Source organism: Stegodyphus dumicola, chromosome X1, assembly GCF_044657685.1.
Source record: "Stegodyphus dumicola isolate Sdum_Otavi_A_Nest chromosome X1, ASM4465768v1".
NCBI classification, from domain to species: Eukaryota; Metazoa; Arthropoda; class Arachnida; order Araneae; family Eresidae; genus Stegodyphus; species Stegodyphus dumicola.
This window is the reverse complement of record NC_140780.1, coordinates 220,414,860-220,437,312: the sequence shown is the minus strand read 5'-3', so window position 1 is coordinate 220,437,312 and position 22,453 is coordinate 220,414,860. Positions and strand designations below refer to the sequence as shown.

At 34.3% G+C, this 22,453-nt stretch overlaps 1 protein-coding gene across 1 annotated transcript; it reads left to right on the top strand.

Annotated features, from left to right (window-relative positions):
• The first annotated feature begins 5,260 nt into the window (after window positions 1–5,260).
• Trissin (trissin) lies at window positions 5,261–22,035 on the top strand. Its single transcript, XM_035374897.2, has 2 exons — window positions 5,261–5,404; window positions 21,515–22,035. The coding sequence occupies exons 1-2, from the start codon at window positions 5,374–5,376 to the stop codon at window positions 21,904–21,906; spliced, it is 423 nt and encodes a 140-aa protein (XP_035230788.1). The 5' UTR covers window positions 5,261–5,373; the 3' UTR covers window positions 21,907–22,035.
• The last annotated feature ends 418 nt before the right edge of the window (window positions 22,036–22,453 follow it).

The window sequence follows — 22,453 nt, the reverse complement described above, 5'->3', positions numbered from 1 at the left end:
TATAACGTGGGAACAGTTCTGCCAGAAAAGAATGACGGAGTTCCAATCATCGAAAACTCAAAGATAAGTTAAAATCTTCTATACATTTTTTTTCTTTTGTTCCGAAATGTTATGCGTAAATACGAAGTTCTATGTTTTGACGAAAGTCAATGTGTCTCGGTTGAGACTTAGTTTTGTTTTACTTACTTAGCTAAGGCAAAAGTATTATTTTCTTTCAGTATAAAATCTAAGAACAAGCAGTTTCTGTTGGTCGAAAGACTAATTATGTTATGTTAAAGCCAAAATTTGGCCGAAGATAAAAATAACTTCGTATTCTTTTATTAATAAGAATTTTAGTTTCAGTGCTGCCAGCTTGGCGAAGAATGAGGAAAGTAAAAATTTATTTTTCTCTTATTCATTTTATGGTAAATTGTAAAATCATATGTATTAGAATTTTGTAAATATACGTAAATACTTGAAAGTTATGTAAAAGTAGAATCTAGTCTAGAAGCATAAAATTTTAGATGCTAAAAGTAAATGCTCAAAAGCAATGAAGTCAAATTTAAGTATTAAACTGTAGATAAAATCATGCTTTAGAGCGAAAGCCTGCATGTCTAAAGATGAATGAGGGGGAAGTTAGAATGAATGTGTTTTGTAGGGTTCTCCACCTACACTTGAATTTTAAGAATGTTAAAGTAGCTCATTGAGTTGTAGAATGTCGAGTAATGTGTGTCTATTTGGTCGTTGAATTCTAACAAATCATTGTGTTTAGGGGAAGTGTTGCAATACTAAAACACGAATATTCCCGTTTGACACCACACATGGTGGAGAGCCAGGGTAAAGTTAAATTAATGTTTGAATACTTGAATGAATGTGAATTAAGCACTAACTAAGGAAAATAAATCGTTTAAAAACAAAAATTTATTCAGTGTCAAGAAAGTGTAAATTATAATGTATTTCGAAAGATACTGATACTTATTCCTTCAGATGCTGGAAGGAAAAGAACAAGATTGATTGCTGAAGTCCAGGAAAAGTTGCTGTAAGAAGAGAGATTTAAATATATCTACAAAAATTTAGTATACCTTTTGTGACATAAGATTTTTTTATGTAAACGAGGCTCTTAAAAGTTAGTTCAGAATTGTAGAAACTTTACAACAGGTCGTTTGTAGGACCTGCTTCCAAGTTTTCCAAATTCTGGCAGAGGCAAATGTAGGGTTTATATTTATTTTAACTAACATTTATTTTAAGTTTAAACTATCTTTCCTGTCAAGCCTTACTTTCCCCTGGAACTGCCAATGCCAGAGTATGTAAATTTTAGTAGAACGCGCAAGGATTCAAATTATCAGCGGAAGTATTCTGAGTTAAATAGAAAGGAAACGAGTTCGAAGTGTGCTTTTCTTACTTCACGAACGCGGAGGTAGTTAGTCAGAAATTGAAGAACCACGCGTTTCGGCCTGTGTGCCCTAGGCAAATTGTTAATCTTTCAACGTAATATTCAGAGTTTGCTGAATTATCAGCGGTATTGTAGAACGCGGTGAGGTCAGTTACGTTTAGAGAGCCTCGTAGTTAGTCTCTTGTTATTATCTCTTTTCAGTTTATTATTTTTATTTTACCGCCGGGTCGGCGTAGTTTGTGAGCGTCAAGAGCACGCATTTGTAATTTCTAAAGTTGAATAAAAAGGGACTTAAACCCTTCTCAAGACTCTGTCTAGTTCCCAGTTTCAGCAGTCACCACTTTGTTGCGTGCAGGTTGGAGGCGCGCAACTCTACAAATGTATATTTTTTTCAGAAAAATTGAGAGTTGTTGGAAAAGTTTCTTTGCAAGATGAATCACAATTTTTTTCCCAAAACTGATTGGCTATAATTTTGAGTATCATATCCTCTAAGATGATTTAATTTTACGCCTCTATGCATTTCCACAATAATTATTAAATATCGAACACGAAATTATTTCTGTCATTATTAATTTCTGTTAAATTTTATATTTTGTGCATTAAACATTATTGTATTTTATGTATAATGGTATTTTCTGAGAATGCATTGGTTTATGTTTCTTTGTCTACCTATTAAGTAGTTAGATTGATGCTTTCCTTATCTAGCATTACTTACGCAAAATATACTTACTTCTTTGCACTCTCAAAAGACAATTGTCTACAACAACATTATTTAGAAGTAAATATGATTGCTAGTTAAACGACGTTACTTGCATGTAAGTATTGAAGTACACGCCTAAAGTATTGTTCCTCATACCAAAACATACTGAAAGAAATTTGTAGAAATCTCTCTAGCAAAGTTTTGACTACTGAAAATTTAAAACTTTCTCTGCGAAATTTCTATCCTGAAAATATAACAGTTCTTCACAGTTATATTTTACAGTACAGAATACCAAAAAAGCTTTCGCTTTGCTTTCTTTTAATGATCAGAAGTATTATCACGAATACTTATATGTATTTCCTAAATATTAAAGTTATATTTAACTCCATAACATATTTTTCTTGGAACTTTGAAATACTTGAGAGGAGATTTAAACAACCAAATAAATTCAGCACAATCTACATTCAGTTTCCTTTGGTTACTGAAATGAAACTGAGGTAACTCAAAATATAAAAATTCTTGGAGGAAACACCTTCTAAAAATTCCAATAAAATCACAGTTGTAATATATCAATCTTTAAAGCCCACCAATGGTCGAGCGTAAAGTCGCTGAACACTGGTAGTTCGGTTTGAATCCCGCGAAAGGGCTGGCTGCATGGGCGTTTTCGTGGTTTTCCCTATGTGTAACGAGTATACGAGCCAGTTTCCCGTAAGAAAATCTCCACGAAGGCATTCCTCCCCTTAGGCAGATAGCCTTCGAGTGCTTTGCCATAAACAAATCAACCAAACCAGAAATCAAAAAAATCAAAGTCAGAAAATGCCGTTTAAAAAATTTAACATTGTTAACATGTTAAAATTTTAACATTTAAAGTGTTAAAAAAATTTAACATTATTTAAAACAGGTAGAATAAGGTTAATTTTGATGAGTGTATACGAGGGTAGGATATGGTTGGAAAATATTTCTGGTTTGTGAAGGTTTCTGTATTTTAAATCTGTAAAATATTTGAAATTTAAATTCGAATACTTTAAAACAAGGTGATGTAGAATTCTTTAATGGACATTTGACAAGGTAATTAAGAATTAAAATCAAAATATAGAGTCACAATCCTAGTTTGTAGATGGTTAAGATTCCTTTCATATTGAACATAGTTCTATACTTTTGCTCCTGCCTTTTTTTTTATTTTAGTTTTCTAAACTTTCATATAACCCACTGTTTTAGTTCCATTTTCCGTTATTTTATTAGTGTTCTAAATTTTTCCTGCATTTATTCCTAGGATTTTTAATAAAAAACTTGTATTGATTTTAAAGCTTTTTACAATGAGATTTTATTTTGAATTGAATTTCATAAATTATACAACAACGTTGAATGTACTCTTGGCATTCGATAGTTAAGTAACATTTATTACATATGTTACTTAGATGCTGAACTTAAAATTAAACGCAAACACTTTTTGCTATTAGTTGATTTAAGAATCTTAAATTCACGAATTACTAAAGGCTGACGAAAGAAGTTCCTATTACTTTATTGGTATGGCGTGCAGGCACGAAATAAAAGGAAAGAAGCATTAAGTTGAGAACCAAGTTACTGATGGCATAAATATGAATCGAAAGAAGTAAAACCGGTAGTTTTTTAATTTGCAGTTTGTTAATAGAGGTAAGAATGAGATAAGAAAAGTGATACAAGGTTTGGTTTATTTGATTATGGCAAAGCACTCGAAGGCTATCTACCTAAGAGAAGGAATGCCTTCCTGGAGAACTTTCTTGCTCCTATACCCGTTACACGTGGCGAAAACCACGAAAACGGCCATGCAGGCAGTCCATTTGCCATAATTTGAACCCCGGACGTAACTACAAGTGTTTAGCGTCTGTACTGCTAGGCCGCTGATGGGACCAGATACATGAACTAAACTTTGTAACGATATTTACTCAAAATCGCCATCATTAAAGCTTAAGACTTAGTTAAAGAGACATTTCCCTAACTAAGGAAGAGTTCGAATTGTATTCTAAATTTTCTAAATTTTAACAAATAGGCCATTAATAATTTACTTGTAAATGAATAAAACGTGTTGATAGATATTTTTTTAAATTCAAGCTCAAAATTCTGAAGAATAGTTAATTTATTGTTATTTTAGATATAAATTCAATATGAATATGGTCTTCAGTGAAACGCGCCTTTTTTATGAGAAAGTGAATTTCTGACATCCAAATATCGAAGATGAATTATGAAAATAGGTTGCATTTGGTAACTATTTTTTAACAATAAATGAAATGCTGATAATTTATGTCATTTTGTGTGCAGTTGATTTTTAAAATTAAGATAAGTGTAATGAATTTTGCTTTGTAGGAATATTTTGCTAAATTAATTGCTTTCGGGAACATAGATAAGTCTATTTCTTTTCATAACAGGTAACTATGTTTTAAATAAAAATAAAGAATCTTTTAATGTACCATTATTTGCTTACTTTTTCTATTCGCCAGTACATTTAATGGAAGTTTCTCCAAGGAGTACCCGAAGTAAGGTTTTTATACATAAGGGACTTAACGTTCTTCCAATCTGTTCGAAATATTTTACTGAACAATCAGAATTTATTATTGAAATTTTTAAATAATTTTGCACAATAGTAAAACTGTAGTTCTCTTCTCTTAAATTATGAGCATTCGTGCTGAAGATGTGGAAAAATCAGAATAAGGCTGTGAAATTTCTGCATACTGCATTGGTATTATACAGTAACTTACATTAATTACACGGTTACTCTCGTATCTCGGTATTGAAAGCATGGAAGACAAATGTATTATTTTCAAAGAATGCTCGAAGCTGTTCTGAATGATTAACGTGATGATTCTATTTACTAATTAATTAATAGCTCACAATTTTTTACACCAGAGAAAAGTTTCATACTTTTAATAATATATACTTCTATCAGTCAAATAGTATTTTCTTGCAGAGAAGGCCCATTGGGGGATTGTAGTATAAAGTTGTGTGAGTCTTATCATCTAAAAACAGCATCTTACATCTGGAAGTTATTCCCTATAGACCAGCAGCCTTAGGAAGCTTATAATCGTCCTAACGAACCTTAGAATTTCTGCCAATAGCATCATCTTTGCACCGGCGGGACTTTTCCCATCGTGGGTAGACGTCCTATGCGCATTTTGCAAGGAGCTTAGTCGCTTTTCATAGATTATTAGGAAGAAACTTATTTTAGGTTTACTTACATTAAATCCTCTTCACTGGGAATTATAGTGGTTATATAAACCGTCTCCGACTTCTTGATTTCTCACATTCTCGAAATTCCTGGTTTGTCATGGCAGATAGGCAGATCAACCAAACAGTTGGTAAGTCACCCAATTTATTATACTTTTGTATGTGTTAATAAAATGTGCTCTATAGCAGGGTGTCTTAAAATATGGGTCGCGACCCCTAATAGGATCGCAAATCTAAGTTTTGGGATCGCGAAAATTCAACTCAATAATTGAATTTAAAGAAACTGCATTCATAAGACTTTTAAAGAAGCTATACTTATTCACAATAATGAGATTAATTACCGTTACATAAACAGCAAAAGGAATTTGTAAAACTATCTAGCAATTCAAACCTAAAACTTGAGATTTCGCAAAACTCCTTGATGAATTTTGGACCGGAGTTAGAATTATATTTCTCACTATTTATGAAATGGCATTAAATGTTCTTCTCTCATTCAGCACCAATTATTTTTATAAAACTACTTCTTCAGCTCTAATTAAAACCATGTGTCGTTCAACGTTGAAACATGCTGAAGATAGCAGTGTCAAATATCACACCAACATTTAATTTGTTATTCAGCAGCAAACGAGCACATCTGTCTCATTGGAATTTTCTCTAATGTTTGCTTTCTTAAAATAAATCCTAAAACTACTTCCTTTTATATGTATATCGTTTACCAAAAAAAGTAAATTATTTCGGGGAGGATATTTATTTTTATATCTTTAATTTATATTTGATATCTGGGGTTGCCAAAAAAGTGTCAATGATAAAAAGGGGTCGCGATTGAAAAAAGTTTAAGAAGCCCTGCTGTATAGTGAATAAGAGTGAAGGCAAAATTTAAATTAAAACCCCTGCAACGTTCAAGTTGATCGCTGAAAATGCTTCTATCTTTACAACTTCTAAACCATTTTAGCTTTGAAGGTGAAATTACATTATTTTACTAAAACTAACCAATTTTGTAGCACGTAAAATTTCAAAACGAAATCGGTTCTAGACTTGAACTTGGAGATATTTATATGTAGAACCGCGGCCAGTTGTATGTTTAACCACTCTATCATTATTTTTGGAAGAAAAGATTTTATTTTTGTGAAACTGATTTATGCTTTTGAAATAACGAAATGAAATACATACCTGTGTCTTTTTAAGCAGTTGCGAAATATCATATCTGTCAGTAAGGGCATAATAAATCGTGTTTTTGTTCAATTAAAATTACCATGCGAGATCATTTTCGAGAGCTCACTCTGCATTTTAGTGAAAACGAATCAGATAACAAAAATAGTTATGAACTGCAATACATCAAAATGACCATAAAAATGATCTTCATAATTAAAAAGTGATGGTTCATAATTAGCAAATGAGGGAAGAGGTACGAAACTGAGATGTATGCTGCCGGATGAAACTATAATCTTAAGTCTGTTGATGGTGTAATGAATAAATTCAAACGAATTCTTGTTTTTAAACGAAATTTGATATGAAAAGCTCAAAATCTTAAACAGGAAAATAACTCCAAATTCTACCAAGACTACTGCGAAAGTGCAGTCTAATTTTTACAAAATATAATGAATGTATCTTTCATCTACGTGTTTAATTTTAGGAGTATTGTTATTATCTGAAGTAAGAAACAAACTATCTACATCTTAACTTCTGGAGATCAGGCTCCGATTTCCACAAGAAAAATGGGACACGTGACCCTCGCCTTCACTTTCAAGAAGCCTCCAAATCATTTTAAACTGTTTTATTTAGATTCGTTTATTTTCTGCAAGTTGGTAATCTAAACCAGATCATTCATACCAGGATCAAAACTATAGAAATTTATAAACATGAAATAATTAAGGGAGTCATACCATACTTTGAGTGAAATGTTCAAAATGCTGTCCATCTCGGGCGAGACGGAAAGCATATGCCCAATCAACGACCCTCAAACATGTCGTTCAATATAAAATCAATATCAGCGATTACTAAGACGGATAATTACTAAAGCAAGTCACTTTATACTAAGATTATGTTTAAAAAGTCCGCTAGCGTTGGATCTTGCATATTTTAAAAATATCTTATCTGAATTAGAAACGTGGCTGCTTAAATGTTTCTTTGTTTGAAAACTGCTGCGGAAAACAAAATGTATTAGATTGCAGTTATTTTAGTTCGAATATCTGTCATACCGCAGCAGTTTCAAATGGAATATTAAAAAAGCAGAGAGTATTCCTTGAAACTTTTGTTTTGTGTCTGCAGTTGATACTCTGTAATTCGTTCATATAATTGTCTTTCTCAAACTACAACAATTATGAAAGTTCAGCTTCGGCGGGAGGGAATTAACTAAATATATGACTTAAACTTTTATTAGAGCAGGAAAATTTCTTTTCGTCTGTTATTACAAAGAATGTCTTTTCCAATCAATTGATAACAAATTTCGTATTAATACATTGTTAATTGTTGTTCAAATCTTTTCAGTCTCACATAAATCTTTCATTAAAGATCCAACAAAACCTATAACTACTCAATTTTCTTATAACCAGCTGAAACAAAATCGGAACTACTCTGATATGCGTCCTCAAGGGGCCAAATTTCTCGCCAAATCATGCTGCCATATTGCTATCTAAATTTTGTGTCTACATTTCGAACTTTAAGACTAAAATGTCTCCAAAAACCACGTTTTGAACACACAATTTAAGCTAAAAATCCGAAACAAAAACAAAAAATTTAGATAGCAAAACCGTGAAGTTTCTAACCAAAATTATTTGACAAGGGTCCATGTACACAGCGATATGTTTTAACTTAAAAAAACATCTACGAATGGCACAATCTAGGCTACGAACGAATTTACGAACTACGCACACCTCGCTTTAATAAATTAACATCTACGAATGGCACAATCTAGGCTACAAACGAATTTACGAACTACGCACACCTCGCTTTAATAAATTAACATAACAATAAATTTCAAAGAATACCATGTACACAGCATCCTGTTTAAACTTTAAAAAAATCTACGAATTGCACAATTTAGGCAATAAACGAATCTACGAACTACGCACACCTCACTTTAATAAATTAACATAACAACAATAAATTTCAAAGAATACCATGTACACAGCGTTCTGTTTCAACTTTAAAAAACATCTACGAGTTGCACAATTTAGACAGTACGCACTAATCAACAAAATAACTAAAATAAATTTCAAACAATTCAACAAAACAACAATAACGACAGAAATTCATACTAAAAAAACAATGAACATAACATTCTACAAAATAAGAACAAGAATAAAATAAAATGCACTTACCATTAATGCTTTTTCGAACAGCAGAAATACCAATTTCATACCGCCTTTAACATGCCGCCACGTAATCACTATCGTATTTATATGACAGCCAGACACACTATCCAGAAAATTCATACTATGGTTCACAAATAAATAAAATAACAAATAATCACAAATCCCTACTTCTATCACGCACAGCCACTAAAAATAATCTCCCATACCTTCTTTCTACACCTCCAAATACCCATTTCCCCTCAACAGGATGGCCACGACGATATTTCCTTATGCCGACTTCAATTCAACAACTTTCACCATTAAATCTTTCCCCCTAGCTTCTCAGACACAAAGCATGACGGGAACCAACGAACTCCAGCGAAAGATTTTTCAACGTCAACAGGGTTGCCATACAATCATGCCAAAAACCAAAAACAATCGCGCCAAAAACAATAAAAATACAATGCGCCAAAAACCAGCGCAGAACACATATCGCCACATTTGGTGAAATTAGGGCGTATATCAGAGTTGTAGCACAAAGGAACTATTGTAATTATCGTTGTAAAAGATGAGGTGATTTTGAGAAAACTTTCTGAATGACAGATGATACTGAGTATGACGTCCTAAAATTGATTCCACTACTCAAAAAATAGTGAAGGGGAACTAAGATACAAATAAAATATGCAAAATATATCAAATTAAATTTAAATATACAAATTATGCAAAATTAATTTTTTAAAAATAACTAGGTCCTAACTATTATAATCAAATTAGATTTTAAAGGGAAATCTGAATGAATCGAAATCAAGCTGACGAAAAATCAGCGATGCCCTAACCGTGATTCAAACTCTCCATCTTCCGATTGCTATGTGGACCAATCCATTTATTGTATGAGAGTACGCGACGAGAAAGAAGAAAATTCCTTAGATTCACTTCGACACAGCTGGCCATTAAAATTGCAACACCATGAAGGAAAGTAAATATAAAAACGATATTTATTCCACGTAAATAATATGCCATGAAGACAAAATGGTTAAATTTGTAATCATTTTGGAGGTTTTACAGGCGTGCGAAATTGCAAAAACAGCTGCCACCCCTGGAAGCTAAAGCGACCCTTACCCCATTAGGCATGAGTCAAACTGGGTTTGGATGGTAGAAATGGGCAACTCACTACATGCTGTTCAAGTCTACGCCATATATCATCAATCCTATTTGCTGCAGATGGGGGGGGGCGAGCCAGTCTCTCAGCAACTCATGACTAGATGTTTTCAATGGCTGACAGATCTGGAGACAGTGCAGGCCAGGGCAGCATTCGAATACCCTGTGTATCGACGAAGGTCAGAACACGACGTGTAGTCTTGCATTATCTTGTTGGAACATGGCATTTGGGGGCCTCGAAGATAGGGCACAACCATTGGACGTAAGATGTCAGAAATGTACGCATCTGCGTTCAAATACTGTCGATCCGAACTAGAGATGTGCGTGTCGTATACCCAACGGCTGCCCAAATCATCATACCAGGTGCATGGCCCCTATGTCGATATCGAATGCAAGCAGGCGACGTGCGGTCTCCTCGGACGCTCCAGACACGTATACGGCCATTAGAATGCTGCACATAAAACCGAGACTCGTTTGAAAAGCGACATTGTGCCACTCCTGTACGCAGCTTTGTCGTCGTTCTCCGTCTCTCTCTATGTTATATTATCAAAGGAAGCCGAAGTAATGGTCCCCCTGCTGATAGTCCACATTGCTGCAAACCTCAACGCACCTCACGAGCTGATGCTGGGCGTGCTCCAAACATGCCCATTTCCTGACTAATGGTCCATGATGTAGTCGTACGGTTTTGCAGGGCTGACCTCACAATATGTCCGTCCTCTCTGGCTTTAGTCATGGGAGGGCACTGAGATCCTGCATGCCGTTCAGTACGTTTCTTAACAATCCATTGATTCCATATTCGTATGACAGTGATTGGACGTCGACCAGTGCGACCGGCGATATTACGAAACGATAATCTTACTTCACTTCACTCCAGCCTTACAACTTCACTTTCCGAATGACAAATCCACTACACAACTTTTCTTTTATGCAGTGCTTCAGATGTCGTTTCTCCCTCCTGCGTCATCTAAATGCGCTGAAATACTAAGCATTTGCATATTCCCCCTTCTTCTTTCTTTCGTGTGATTTTGACTTTCGTGATCATTCCTTCCTGGTGTTGCAATTTTAACGGCCAGCAATGTACTTATAAAGCAGCTGAGGAAAAGAGCTCTATCTCCAAATTCAGGTGGTGACGAAGTATCGTTCATCACATTTTAGTCTGTCGCAATTTGTAGAAAATTTCAGAATTTTTTTAAAGCTGGAAAACATGCAGAATCGGCAATGGGATTCGAACTTCAGTGCTATACCAACATGCTTCTATTTACATCTTGAAGGCACGCGGGGAGGAAAGAGAAAATTCGTCAAAAGATGATAATATTGTAACGTTTTCATTTATCGGTTTAAAACGTTCTTTCTGGATGAGATCAAAATCTTAATTTAATATAGTTTGGTTTTCTGAACTAGTAGAAAGAAAACTGACAGTAGCAGAAAAACATCGGATGTGGCCAGAACATGACTGCCCACCAATTCCATGTTTTAAATAGCAACGAGCTTTAAATAAGGTATCATTTCTGATTGATCGTTTGTAAACAAAATCTAATTTGTTCTTTCAATAAATGAAAATATCTGTAATACAAAATTTTGGATTATATTTTATTAGACATACTTGGCCATATGTAAAAGCAGGTTTACTTTATATCAATGTAATCAAATATGCATCTTATTATTTCTTTTAATTAAAAGTTTATTTTATGAGCAGTTGAATAACGTATAATTTATTTTCAGTTAAAGAGAATTAAGTGTTTATAATATATTTAAACCAATACTCTGAAAAGAATATTAGAATTTAATTGTCTTTTATGTTATTTCTATAGTATCAACAAATTTATATTATTTTGATCAACAAGTATATCGCCGCGATAGTTAAATATCAGTAAACAATGCTCGTTAGTTTTTGGAATTACAGCTAAATAGTGACTGCCTAGCGTTCTTTGTTCTGTAAGAATTAAAGTAATAGGTTATAAGGTATTTTGTCTCTCATTTCTGCATGCCTCCGTGGTATAAATGTAGTATACTCGGCGCGTATTTGAGAGGTCCAGGTTCGAGTCTCCTGCTTCAAAAATACCTAATGACTCTGCAGTGGCGCCCGAACTAAAAGGAGTAGTGGATGATGATTCTTCACAACCAGAATTTGGCGACTGGATCCCCTAATCCCCAGTCGTGCTTTAAAAGGGGGAGTATATAAGGTATTTTCACCCTCCTTTCTGCATGCTTTCGTGGTGTAACGATAGCACACTCGGCGCGTACTCGAGATATCCAGGTCAGAGTCCCAGCGAGGACATTGCTCATTTTTCATGTACACCTGCTTCAAAATAACCTAATGCTCTACAAGGTGTTTCCGAATTTGCTATTTGCTCTTGTACTTCGTCATCATTAACAGAGCAAGGGAATAACGAGTGCATTTTGTTTGGTAATACGCTTGCTTTACAAGAGTTTTAAAGCTCTTCAAATGAAATGCTGTTATAAAAATCATACTTTTCTACGGCTTGATATAAATAAATATAATGTCTATGTGCTACATTATTTTAGATTAAACTCTTATTACAGTGATTCTATATTTTTTCCACGAAAATGTGTTAAGTGATCCGAGTATAAAATCTAAACTAAATTTGAAAAGTTTTGGATTACATCATAATCATGAAAATCAGTTTAGAGCTTCAAGTAAGAAATGACTTCCGTTTTATCAATTTTATTAAAAATAATATGCTGTTCCCGTTGATATAAAAGTCTTAAATACTAAAATTTAAAATTTGTGGATTATGTTTCAAAAGTTTTTCATTAAAAACTCTTATGGGCTTCAAGTAATACACCACTTTCGGTTGTCCAGCTTTATACAAAATCTAATCAATTCTTCATAGGAATGCAGAAATCTTCAATAGGAGAAATAGAAATCACTGGAAGTTTGATATAAAAGCTATGGTGGACAAAAAAATCGTTGCACACATACAGACAGATATTATTGTAAAAATAGTTACAATGTGTAGTGGGGACTCTCATTTATGTTTATTCACTAAACATTCACTATCGAGTTTTTGGAGCGAAAAAATTACCTGCCTTATCTACGTATGTAGTTTGACGAGAGGTAAAAATTGAATATTACAGTGAGTTCGACGATTATAAATTTTGTTTGGAGAATAAATCATCGATTCTATCTTGAATCACTGATCTTCAAAATAGTTCACAAAATATAGGAATATGTAACTGGAAACTTTATTCACCAATATGATCAGGGTGTAATTTTAAACGTCCAGGATTACCATATTTATTCCTAACACTGGCAGTAATAAAAGTAATACGTATGTACAGAAACGTAACTTAACACGTAATAAATTGCTTGAAACCCCTGAATGGGATCCAACTCAGTGAAGCATTTCGATGTAAATTTAATTCAGTTTGCACCAGCAATTTTATTTTAAGATTCTTTTATATTACATAGTCTTTAGCAATTAACATTTTAATATTTGGCTGAAAAATGCTAACGTAGTTTGGAAAGAAAAGCTATGAAACCTCAAAATTATTTCCTAACAGGACGAAATACAGCACAGCAAATGTTTATGATAATTATTATAGAACTGACTTCAGTGATTTAATAGTAGAACGCATCTATCTGGTACAGTCTTTGTAAGTCTAGAAAGAAACTCCTTAAAACTGCTTTTTATTTACAAAAATACATAAATAACTTAAGCAACAGTTTCTAAGCTACTGTTTTGGCTGAACTCGTTCGTTCTATTTCAGTATAAATTTAATGATTATCTTGAAATAAAATGGCTGGCTCACAGCATACGTAGTTTTATTTACTTTTATCCAGAAACCACACACCTTCAACCAAACGTATGGAAAATTAAAATTTTCAATACAAAAGCGGAATCAATTGGGATTAAAACACTTTATTCGACCATAGTAAAAAATTCAGTTCCTTATTACTAGGCAATTTTTCAATTATCAAAAGCAGAAAGCGAGTGTAGATCGAAGAAATATAACAACAGAAAATGTAATATGAGTTTTATAATTTCTAAAATAAAATTAAGAGTGAAAACAGAAAAATTTAATTCATTTAGTGATAAAAGAAGTCTGGTTGCATGGATTTTTCGAGATTTTTCCCGTGATTAATGTGAATACTTATCACATGAATGGTTAATCGCATAAATATGAACACTAATTTGCCTCAAGAAGTCTTCCACAAAGGTAGCCTTTTCCCACAAGATAACTCTAGCATGATTTAGAATAATTAGCTAAGCTACCGTTAAATAACAATTTTAAAAGATTATTTTCAAGCAGTTATATTTACCAGAAGAGTATACGGTGTACCTTTAAATCCTTTTAGATCGGTTTCAAGGTATTACGATATTTTTAGCGAAACAGTGTAAAAATAAAGATTTACGTAAGAATAAATAAACAAAGATGATATTAGAAATTTCAAACTGTGAGTTATTTTATAAGGTATTTCTCCCACTTTTCTAGCGTCCTTCGTGGTGTAGTGGTTCTGCACGCTGGACCGGTATTCCAGAGGTCCGTGGTTCGATTCCCGGCGAAGGCGGTTGCTAATTTTTCATCTCTACGCCCTCCAAAAAATCCTAATGTCTCTACAACTTAATTAGTAAAAAATGTGCTAAGGATAAGTGGCTATGGAAAGAGAAAAGAATGTTTAATGTGGGCGAGTATTTTAACCCGAATCTGCTCATACTGATTAATCATTCCTAACTAAATTATACTAGGAAACAGGAAAGCGATGAAACACCTTACAAGCCAGTCCGAATCGCCTTAAAGTAAGATTAAAACATACAAAATCTGTAGAATAAAAAGAATTTCTTTTTTACAAAAAAAAGAAAAAAGAAATTCTTTTTGTAAAAAAGAAATTCTTTTTAAAATGCATAAACTTTTTAATGAGAAACACATCATATTTTAGTCTCCCTACAAAAAATGCGCCAGTAAAAAAATTTTTTTACAGCGCTTTCCTTTTTAGGAACTCTTCTTGTAGATGAAATAAATTTCAGTTATGAATCAAGTTTTTCCTTAGGAAAAGGTCAGCATTTTTTACTGACCGATTTTTTGCTGTTCCTGAAATTTAAATTTCAGGCCTTCAGAAATAAATCTAGATGATTCAAGATTTCTTTTCAGGCTCATTATATTACAAATACGAAAGTGTGTCAAAACAAGATTTAAGATAACCTCATTTAATTGCCTTGCTTACGATGGCCATCCTGAACGGTGACTGATTTTCACGCCTTTGAGTTTGAGTTCAAATACGTATGTCATTAGCCGCACGGGGGCACGTACACTACAGATTACGGGATCAAATCTGTCAAGCCTAAAACCCCCGCGAGAGGTGGATGGTAATAAAGGACAAAACCCTTAAATTCCTGCTTCCGGCGTGCTCTAAGACCACTTCCTATGTAATGGTCTTATTGTTCATTTCCTACGTAAATGTATAAGTACTTGTACAGACTGCCACACACCCACGCCCTATGCAAATCTATTTGTATCTTCACTGACTGGCCCATGTTTACATTCTACGCGCTCTGCTTGTATTTGCATTAATTGGTATGCAATTATTTCTTATGCAAATATATTTTCACTCTTTGTTATGTAAAGTGTATACAGTCATATATTACTTTGCCTGAACTGTCACTGCAGGTATCTATATTTTGGCAGAGGAATATCTCCGATAAAAAAGGCATAATAGTAGTTAAGTCACTGGTCCAATGGCGTTAAATGGGGTGCTCTGTGTTAAATTTGGTATGTTGTTTCTGATAGTGTCTTTGCAATATGGCAGCACTTAAAATATGTTGAACCGAATACAGTCCCGAATAGTTATTGGTCGGAGGGAAAAAAAGTACGTCTTCAAATTCCATCTTCCGAGCTACTGTCGGTACAGAGCTATCCAATAAAATGCAAATTTAATGTGACTTTCTTGAACTGTTAAATTTGCTTACTAATAACATGAAATGTAATGGAAATAAATATTAGGTAGAAGTTGAATTTGGTATAGGGGATGAATGTCTTAATTATTAAATTGGCAAGAAATCGTTTATATTTACATTTATAAGAACCTGAAAATGCCTTTTCAGAATCTGGGCTTATAAGCAATATTTAACACTTGCATCATGACCTGCTTTAAAATGTTGCAGATCGTAATTCTAAGACGACAGTCGGTAAATTTTCACTCCAGGCTCGGTTGTTAACAACTTTTAATGCTCCTCTGACTGACCTATGAAGTCGTTCTATTTTGCCATTGGGACCGTAGATGGCAGGCTGTTGTTAAGCTTGCTACAACAGATTCCTGACATATTTTTAAATAGTTCGGATGAAAATTGTGTTCCACAGTCTGTTATTATTTTACAGAGTGTTCCAAATCTTGTAATCCAGTTGTTGTAGAAAACTTTGGCGATGGTTTCTGCCGGTATGTTAGTTAACGGAATTAATTCAACACAGTTTGTAAATCCACCTATGCAAGTCAGACAATAAACATTTCCATTTGATGGAGGCTAATGACCTTATTATGTCAATATGAATTTCTTGAAATCTTTCAGTAGGTTCTTGATATTTTCCAAAAACTGATTTTATGTTGCGAGAAACTTTGTTTTTTGGACAGGAAATACATCCTCCATCCCATTTTTCTATACCCTTTTCATGTTTTGCAAATGAATTTTGACATCATAAGCTTTACTGATGATTTTATTCCTGGGTGTAAAAATCCGTGAAAGTGAATAAATACTTTCATTCGATATTTCTTCGGTATATGTCGTGGTTGATGTGTCATACCATAAACTTTTTCCTGGAGGTAACGGATATTGTTTAAATTTTAATGAAGTTGGTCTCAGTGAAGCTTTTTTTGGTTTTTTTCAAAGGCGTACTGCAGAGGCTTGTTATCGGTAAATATGGTAAAATTCCTTCCTTCTAAAAGATTTTAAAGGTTTTACTCACTTGTAAATTCCAAGCAATTCACAATCATATATGCTATGCTTTTGCTGTGAAGTATTGAGTTTTTTCGAAAAGAATCCTTCCATCCTTTGTGCCGTAATTCTGTAACCCTTACCCAAGAGCCGAATCCAAAGCGTCTATAAACCATGCCACAGGTAATTCAGAATTTGGGTAGGATAGCAATGAAGCATTAGCAAGATCTTGCTTACACTTTGAAAATTTCTTTAATGCTTCATCTCTTTATTGAATTTTTATTTTGTCTGTTTTTCTTTAAACCTTTCAAGTAGTCATGTAAAATGGCTTGAGATTTTGCAGCGTCTTTTAAGTAATGACTATAAACGTTAATCATGCCAAGCAATGTTCTTACACTGGTGTGCAAAAATTAAGGACGAAGTCGAAAAATTAGCATATCAGCTGAACGAAGAGGCAGAGCGGACAGAAAGACCATTCAGGAGATTAAGTAAGGTGATGTACGGTAGCACATGCGCAGATATGCAGGTAGACGTAATGGGGGGTGTCTGAGTAGTATAAAGCATGTTCTCTGTGTAAGATCAGTATTTCTGGCAAAGAGATTGCACGCCGTATAGCAGTTAAAATCACACCGAGTTGCTGCCTCAGCGAGAAATGGCGAATAATCAATCTATTAGACGACATCTGGATGCTTTTACTCGAGGTCGAATCATTGGGAAGTTGGAGGAAGGCCGCAGTGTGACAAGTGTGGCTGCAGAGTTCGGAATTGCTCACAGCTTCGTTTCACGACTTTGGAGACAATTTCAAACTACAGGAACAGCTATCCGGGGGTTTAGTAGTGGTCGTCCACGAGGAACCACACCCGCAGATGACCGGTATATTGCCTTACAGGCCAGAAGAAACAGGCGACAGACAGCGGGAGAAATCGCTAGACACACGACACAGGCGACTGGACGACCGATATCGCGTTTTACCGTGGCCAGAAGACTGCAAGGTGGTGGTCTGTTTGCACGACGCCCTGTACGGTGTGTACCTCTAACGCCTGCCCATCGGAGAAGGCGTTCTCTGTGGTGCCGGGAACAACAGAATTGGAGAGACAATGAATGGGGACGAGTACTCTTTACAGATGAGAGCAGATTCAGTCTGAATAGCGATTCTCATCGCATACTCATCTGGAGAGAGCGGGGAAGCCGCAATCGTCCCTCGAACATCATTGAAAGGGACAGGTATGGAGGTGGCGGTGTTCTCGTTTGGGGAGGCATCATGCTTAGTATTCGTACAGACCTTCACATCTTCGACGCAGGTTCAGTCAACGGGACCTGTTATTGTAACGAGATTCTTCTTCCATATGTGCGTCTTTTTAGAGGCGCTATGGGTCCGTAGTTCCTTTTCATGGACGACAGAGCACCATGTCATCGCACAGTAGCTGCCAAACAGCTCTTAGAGAGTGAGGATATTGAACGTATGGATTGGCCGGCACGATCTCCGGATCTCAATCCCATCGAGCATGTATGGGATTTTCTAGGCAGACGCTTGGCAGCTCGTACCTTACCACCAGTAACGATTCCGGAGCTTCGATTGGCGCTGCAAGACGAATGGGCAGCCATGCCTCAACAACTCTTTGACACCCTCATTCTCAGCATGGGCAGACGCTGTGAAACCTGCCTAGCAGTCAGGGGAGATCATATACCCTATTAAAGACCGGATGTTTCTTGCTGGACACCCATCACAGGGATGTTTCGGCCTTCAGTTGCATTGCACTCCATGCTACTTTTTCAATAAAGCTTCTTTTTATCCCTCTGATTTCTCTTTTAGTAAGTGTTGCTTACATTACTCATGTCCTTACGTATTGGGGATCTTACGGTATTAAATGTGTTGATTTGGAAAGCTTTTGTACAAAGTTATATTGAAAAAACCGTCTCGTCCTTAATTTTTGCACACCAGTGTAGTTCATGGATGATTTGGAGTGTTTCGTAATTCAATATAGGGCTCACCAGCGGCCGAGCGGTAAAGTCGCTGAACACTGGTAGTTCGGTCCGACGTTCGAATCCCGCGAACGGGCTGGCTGCATGGGCGTTTTCGTGGTTTTCCCCATGTGTAACGTGTATACGAGCCAGTTTCCCTTAGAAAGTCCTCCACGAAGGCATCCCTCCTCTTAGGCAGATAGCCCTCGAGGCTTTGCCATAATCACACACACACACGTAATTCAATATAGCTTTTACTTTTTGAGGTAATGAATGAAAACCTCAGGGGTGTAATCAAATACCCAAATAATTCTATACCCAAAAGTTGTCTTTGTCAAAGCCATATTTGTTTATTCGTTCAAAAACTAGATTCAGGTGTTTCACGTGTTCTTTGTTATGTGATGTGATCAATATATCATCTAAATAAAAGTGAAATTTAAATCTCTAAAAATTTTATGGATGAATATTTGAAATGCTAAAGGTACATTTTTCAAACCAAAACTCATAACGTTAATTTAATACAAGCCAAATGGGTTAATTATCGTAGTCTTACATTTATACTTTTCTGCTACTGGAATTTGATAATATGCTTTAAGGATATCAATTTTAGAAAAAATTAGGTGTCTTTTAAATTGTGGTGAAAAATTTCAATTCATGGCATTGGGTATCTATCAGGCACTATCTGGGAATTTAACTTCCTGGCATCCCGCATGGACGATATGAGCCTTCCATATGTAATGATTATTACCATATGTAATGGACTTGTCCATTGTGAGTTAGAAGTAGGAATTATTTCGTTATCTGGTATGAATTAAGTTCTTAGTATTTGACATCGTGCTTTGTATCTGAGATAATAAAGTTCGGCTTAAGCATACCAATGTACTCGTATTTACAAAACAGATTCGAATATTTATTTGGCTTACTTAATTTGCTTATACTGTTATTTAAAAATATTGAAGAAACGTCACTGTTAATGCACAGCTTAGTTGATGTCCTTTCAGGTCAATAAGTAAACTGAAAATTTGTTTAAAACATCGGCTCCTATTATCCCTTTACTTACTTTTGCATAATCAAAGTCAAGATTAAGAATTTCAACTCCATACGTTTCAGACATCGGCCTCATTATCAACGAGTAATTGCAAATTCAATTTTTTTATCTTTTATAAATAAATGAAATTTTCGACAATCCTTTATGTTTGCAGGAGAGCTTGTCGCGAAATCTACAGCAACATTTAGTTTTCCTGATTTTCTTTTATTTATTTTTTCATTTGACATGGCGCTTCACATTTCTCTGGTTTGCATTTCCAGATTTAAATGAAAATAACAATATTTTCCATTAGCATTGTAGTGTGCTCTGGCACCGTAAGCGTGAACGAAGGGTATTACACTTCGCCTAACTGAATTCTGTTAAACAATTCATCATGTATTGCTTTGCTGATTTGGACAGTTGCTTTTGTGGGCATACGCACAACAAATATTTCTGTGCGTGGATTCATATCGTTGATTTTATATGCCATTATAGCAAGTTTTAAAAATATCTTCTTCGTTTACTAACAGTATGTTTTTCATTATTTCTGGTAATTTTTCAAGCCACAAGGTTTTAATCAGATTTGCTGATACGTTAGTTGGAGCAACGGATATTAACGTTTGCAACAGTTGGCTGGATTTCATGTTTCCCAGATTAATGCAGGTAATTAATTTCTTTATTCGGACACTTTGACTTTCGATAGATTTAAAAATCTATCTTTAGCATTTGTAAATTTTTTGTCGCTGTCGGTACTGACTATCTCCCACGTGTTTTCTACGTATTTAGGCTTCAATTCTGAAACCAAATAATTCGTTTATTCAGCTTTTATTCCCGAAATTTTGAATTGTACTTCTACGAAAAAAAAACGGATTTAAGGTTTATCGATCTACGAAGGAGAATCAAGTAATGATTACTTGGTTTAGTTCAAGCGATGTATTTTCTAAATCTCCAATTTCATCTGTTTTCGGTGTCTTTTGTGTTCAGCGGGTCACCAAATAAAGATGATTGAGAAAAAACAATATCGATACTAATGAAACAGTTTTATTAAATGAAATGTTTACAATTAAGGTACACTTTCCGAGGACTTTAACATATTTTAAATCCTTCCATCAAACTAGCATTTTGATACACAATTGCTGTCTGTTTGAAAAATTGTGGTCTTTTCGGAAAACCGTTTGAAAATAAATATTACAATAATGATATTTTTTAGTTAAATTTTAAAAACTTCTTTTATCTTTTTAATAGGCATAAATTTAAATTATTGTTTTTGATATTAATCTTGGCTGAAAGTATAAATATTTAAATATTTTTTAAAATTTTAATACGTTTGTACTCCTACAATTGCATATTTTGAATACTCAATGAGAACTGAGAGAGAATTACATTAAAGTTATCCTCCGTCCTGTAGCTATTCTAATCAGTATCTGAATTTTTGTAAGTTATCAACATCAAGACGCCTAACGCATATGTTACTCATCACGGTAAGATTTGTAAGAAGGATCATAGAAAATCCATCTTCCTTCACAATGTAAAAGTGCTTTAGCTTAGATTACGCTTTTACCATCACATACATAAAACTAAAATTTATTCCTCTTAATTTTCGATTCGATGAAGCCAAATATGAAGTTTAGTTATCAAATGAAATTAGAACTTTTGAAATTTTTTGCAAAACACTTCTGTCAAATTGTACCCATGACAGTTGACAGAACTAATTACAAATATTTCACTTGACGCATCTTCAGTCAGCTTGTCGATTTTAATCGTACTGTTCATAATATCATCTACTTATAATTTAACATTTAATATGTAATAAATCGTAATTGACCAAAACTAGTCATAGAGAAATATATTTCTTCTAAAATGCTATCTGAAGTTATGTAGCAAATAATTAATATATATTAACTTTTACAGGCATTTATCTGTTCTCCATGTTGATGCTTTTGACCCTTCTTCCTCCAGCCCATGTTGTCTCCATGGCATGTAATGCATGTGGCCCGGAATGCGCTAATGCTTGTGGAACCGCAATGTTTCGCGCATGCTGCTTTAACTACAACAGAAAGCGAAGTGTTCCAGAAGAAGAAATTGATCATATGGCTATTGATAACGCTGCCAATCTGTCAGAAGGTCTGGATATAGGCCCTTGGTCCAGTGGAGATTTAGGCAAGATGACAATAGCAAAGATTAATCCAAATTATCCAAAATCATTTCTTACGGAAAAATGGTCTCAGTTGTTTGGAAAAACAACTGAAGGAGGTCTGAATAAAATTCGGTATCAGCCTTATTATGGAAACAATAATTACTGAATAACAAGAATATTTTCCTTATTCAGCATAATAATATGGTGACATTTTAATAAGTACTTTGATAATTCCTGTAATACTCAAAATATTCTTTTGTGAATTAAACAAGCAAATAAATAAATTATTGAGATTATGAAATTAGTATTTCTTTCAATTCTTTTAGCATACCGTATGAATTTTGCCGTATTTTAAATAGTTCATGACTTGGTATCGCTACGTACGGTACACATTAATCGAACAAGAAAAATAAAACATTAATATTACACCTTGCTAAAATACAGATAAGTTGCAGCTCAGTACCTATGTTCGAAACAAATACTCAGGTTATTACGAATATATGACATAAAAGCACGAATTAACTTATTTCGCAAATGATATTCTTGCTTACCACTACTGTATAGTCTTAAGCTTCAAATTAAAGCCGTTCTAAACGAAATATCTCAAATAAAACACGTGATTTGATAGAAAGGTAATTTGAATCAAATCGTGTATTTTTTGGTTTAAATTGGCTATGTAATTAACCAAGTTATTTATTTTATTAACTTGGTTA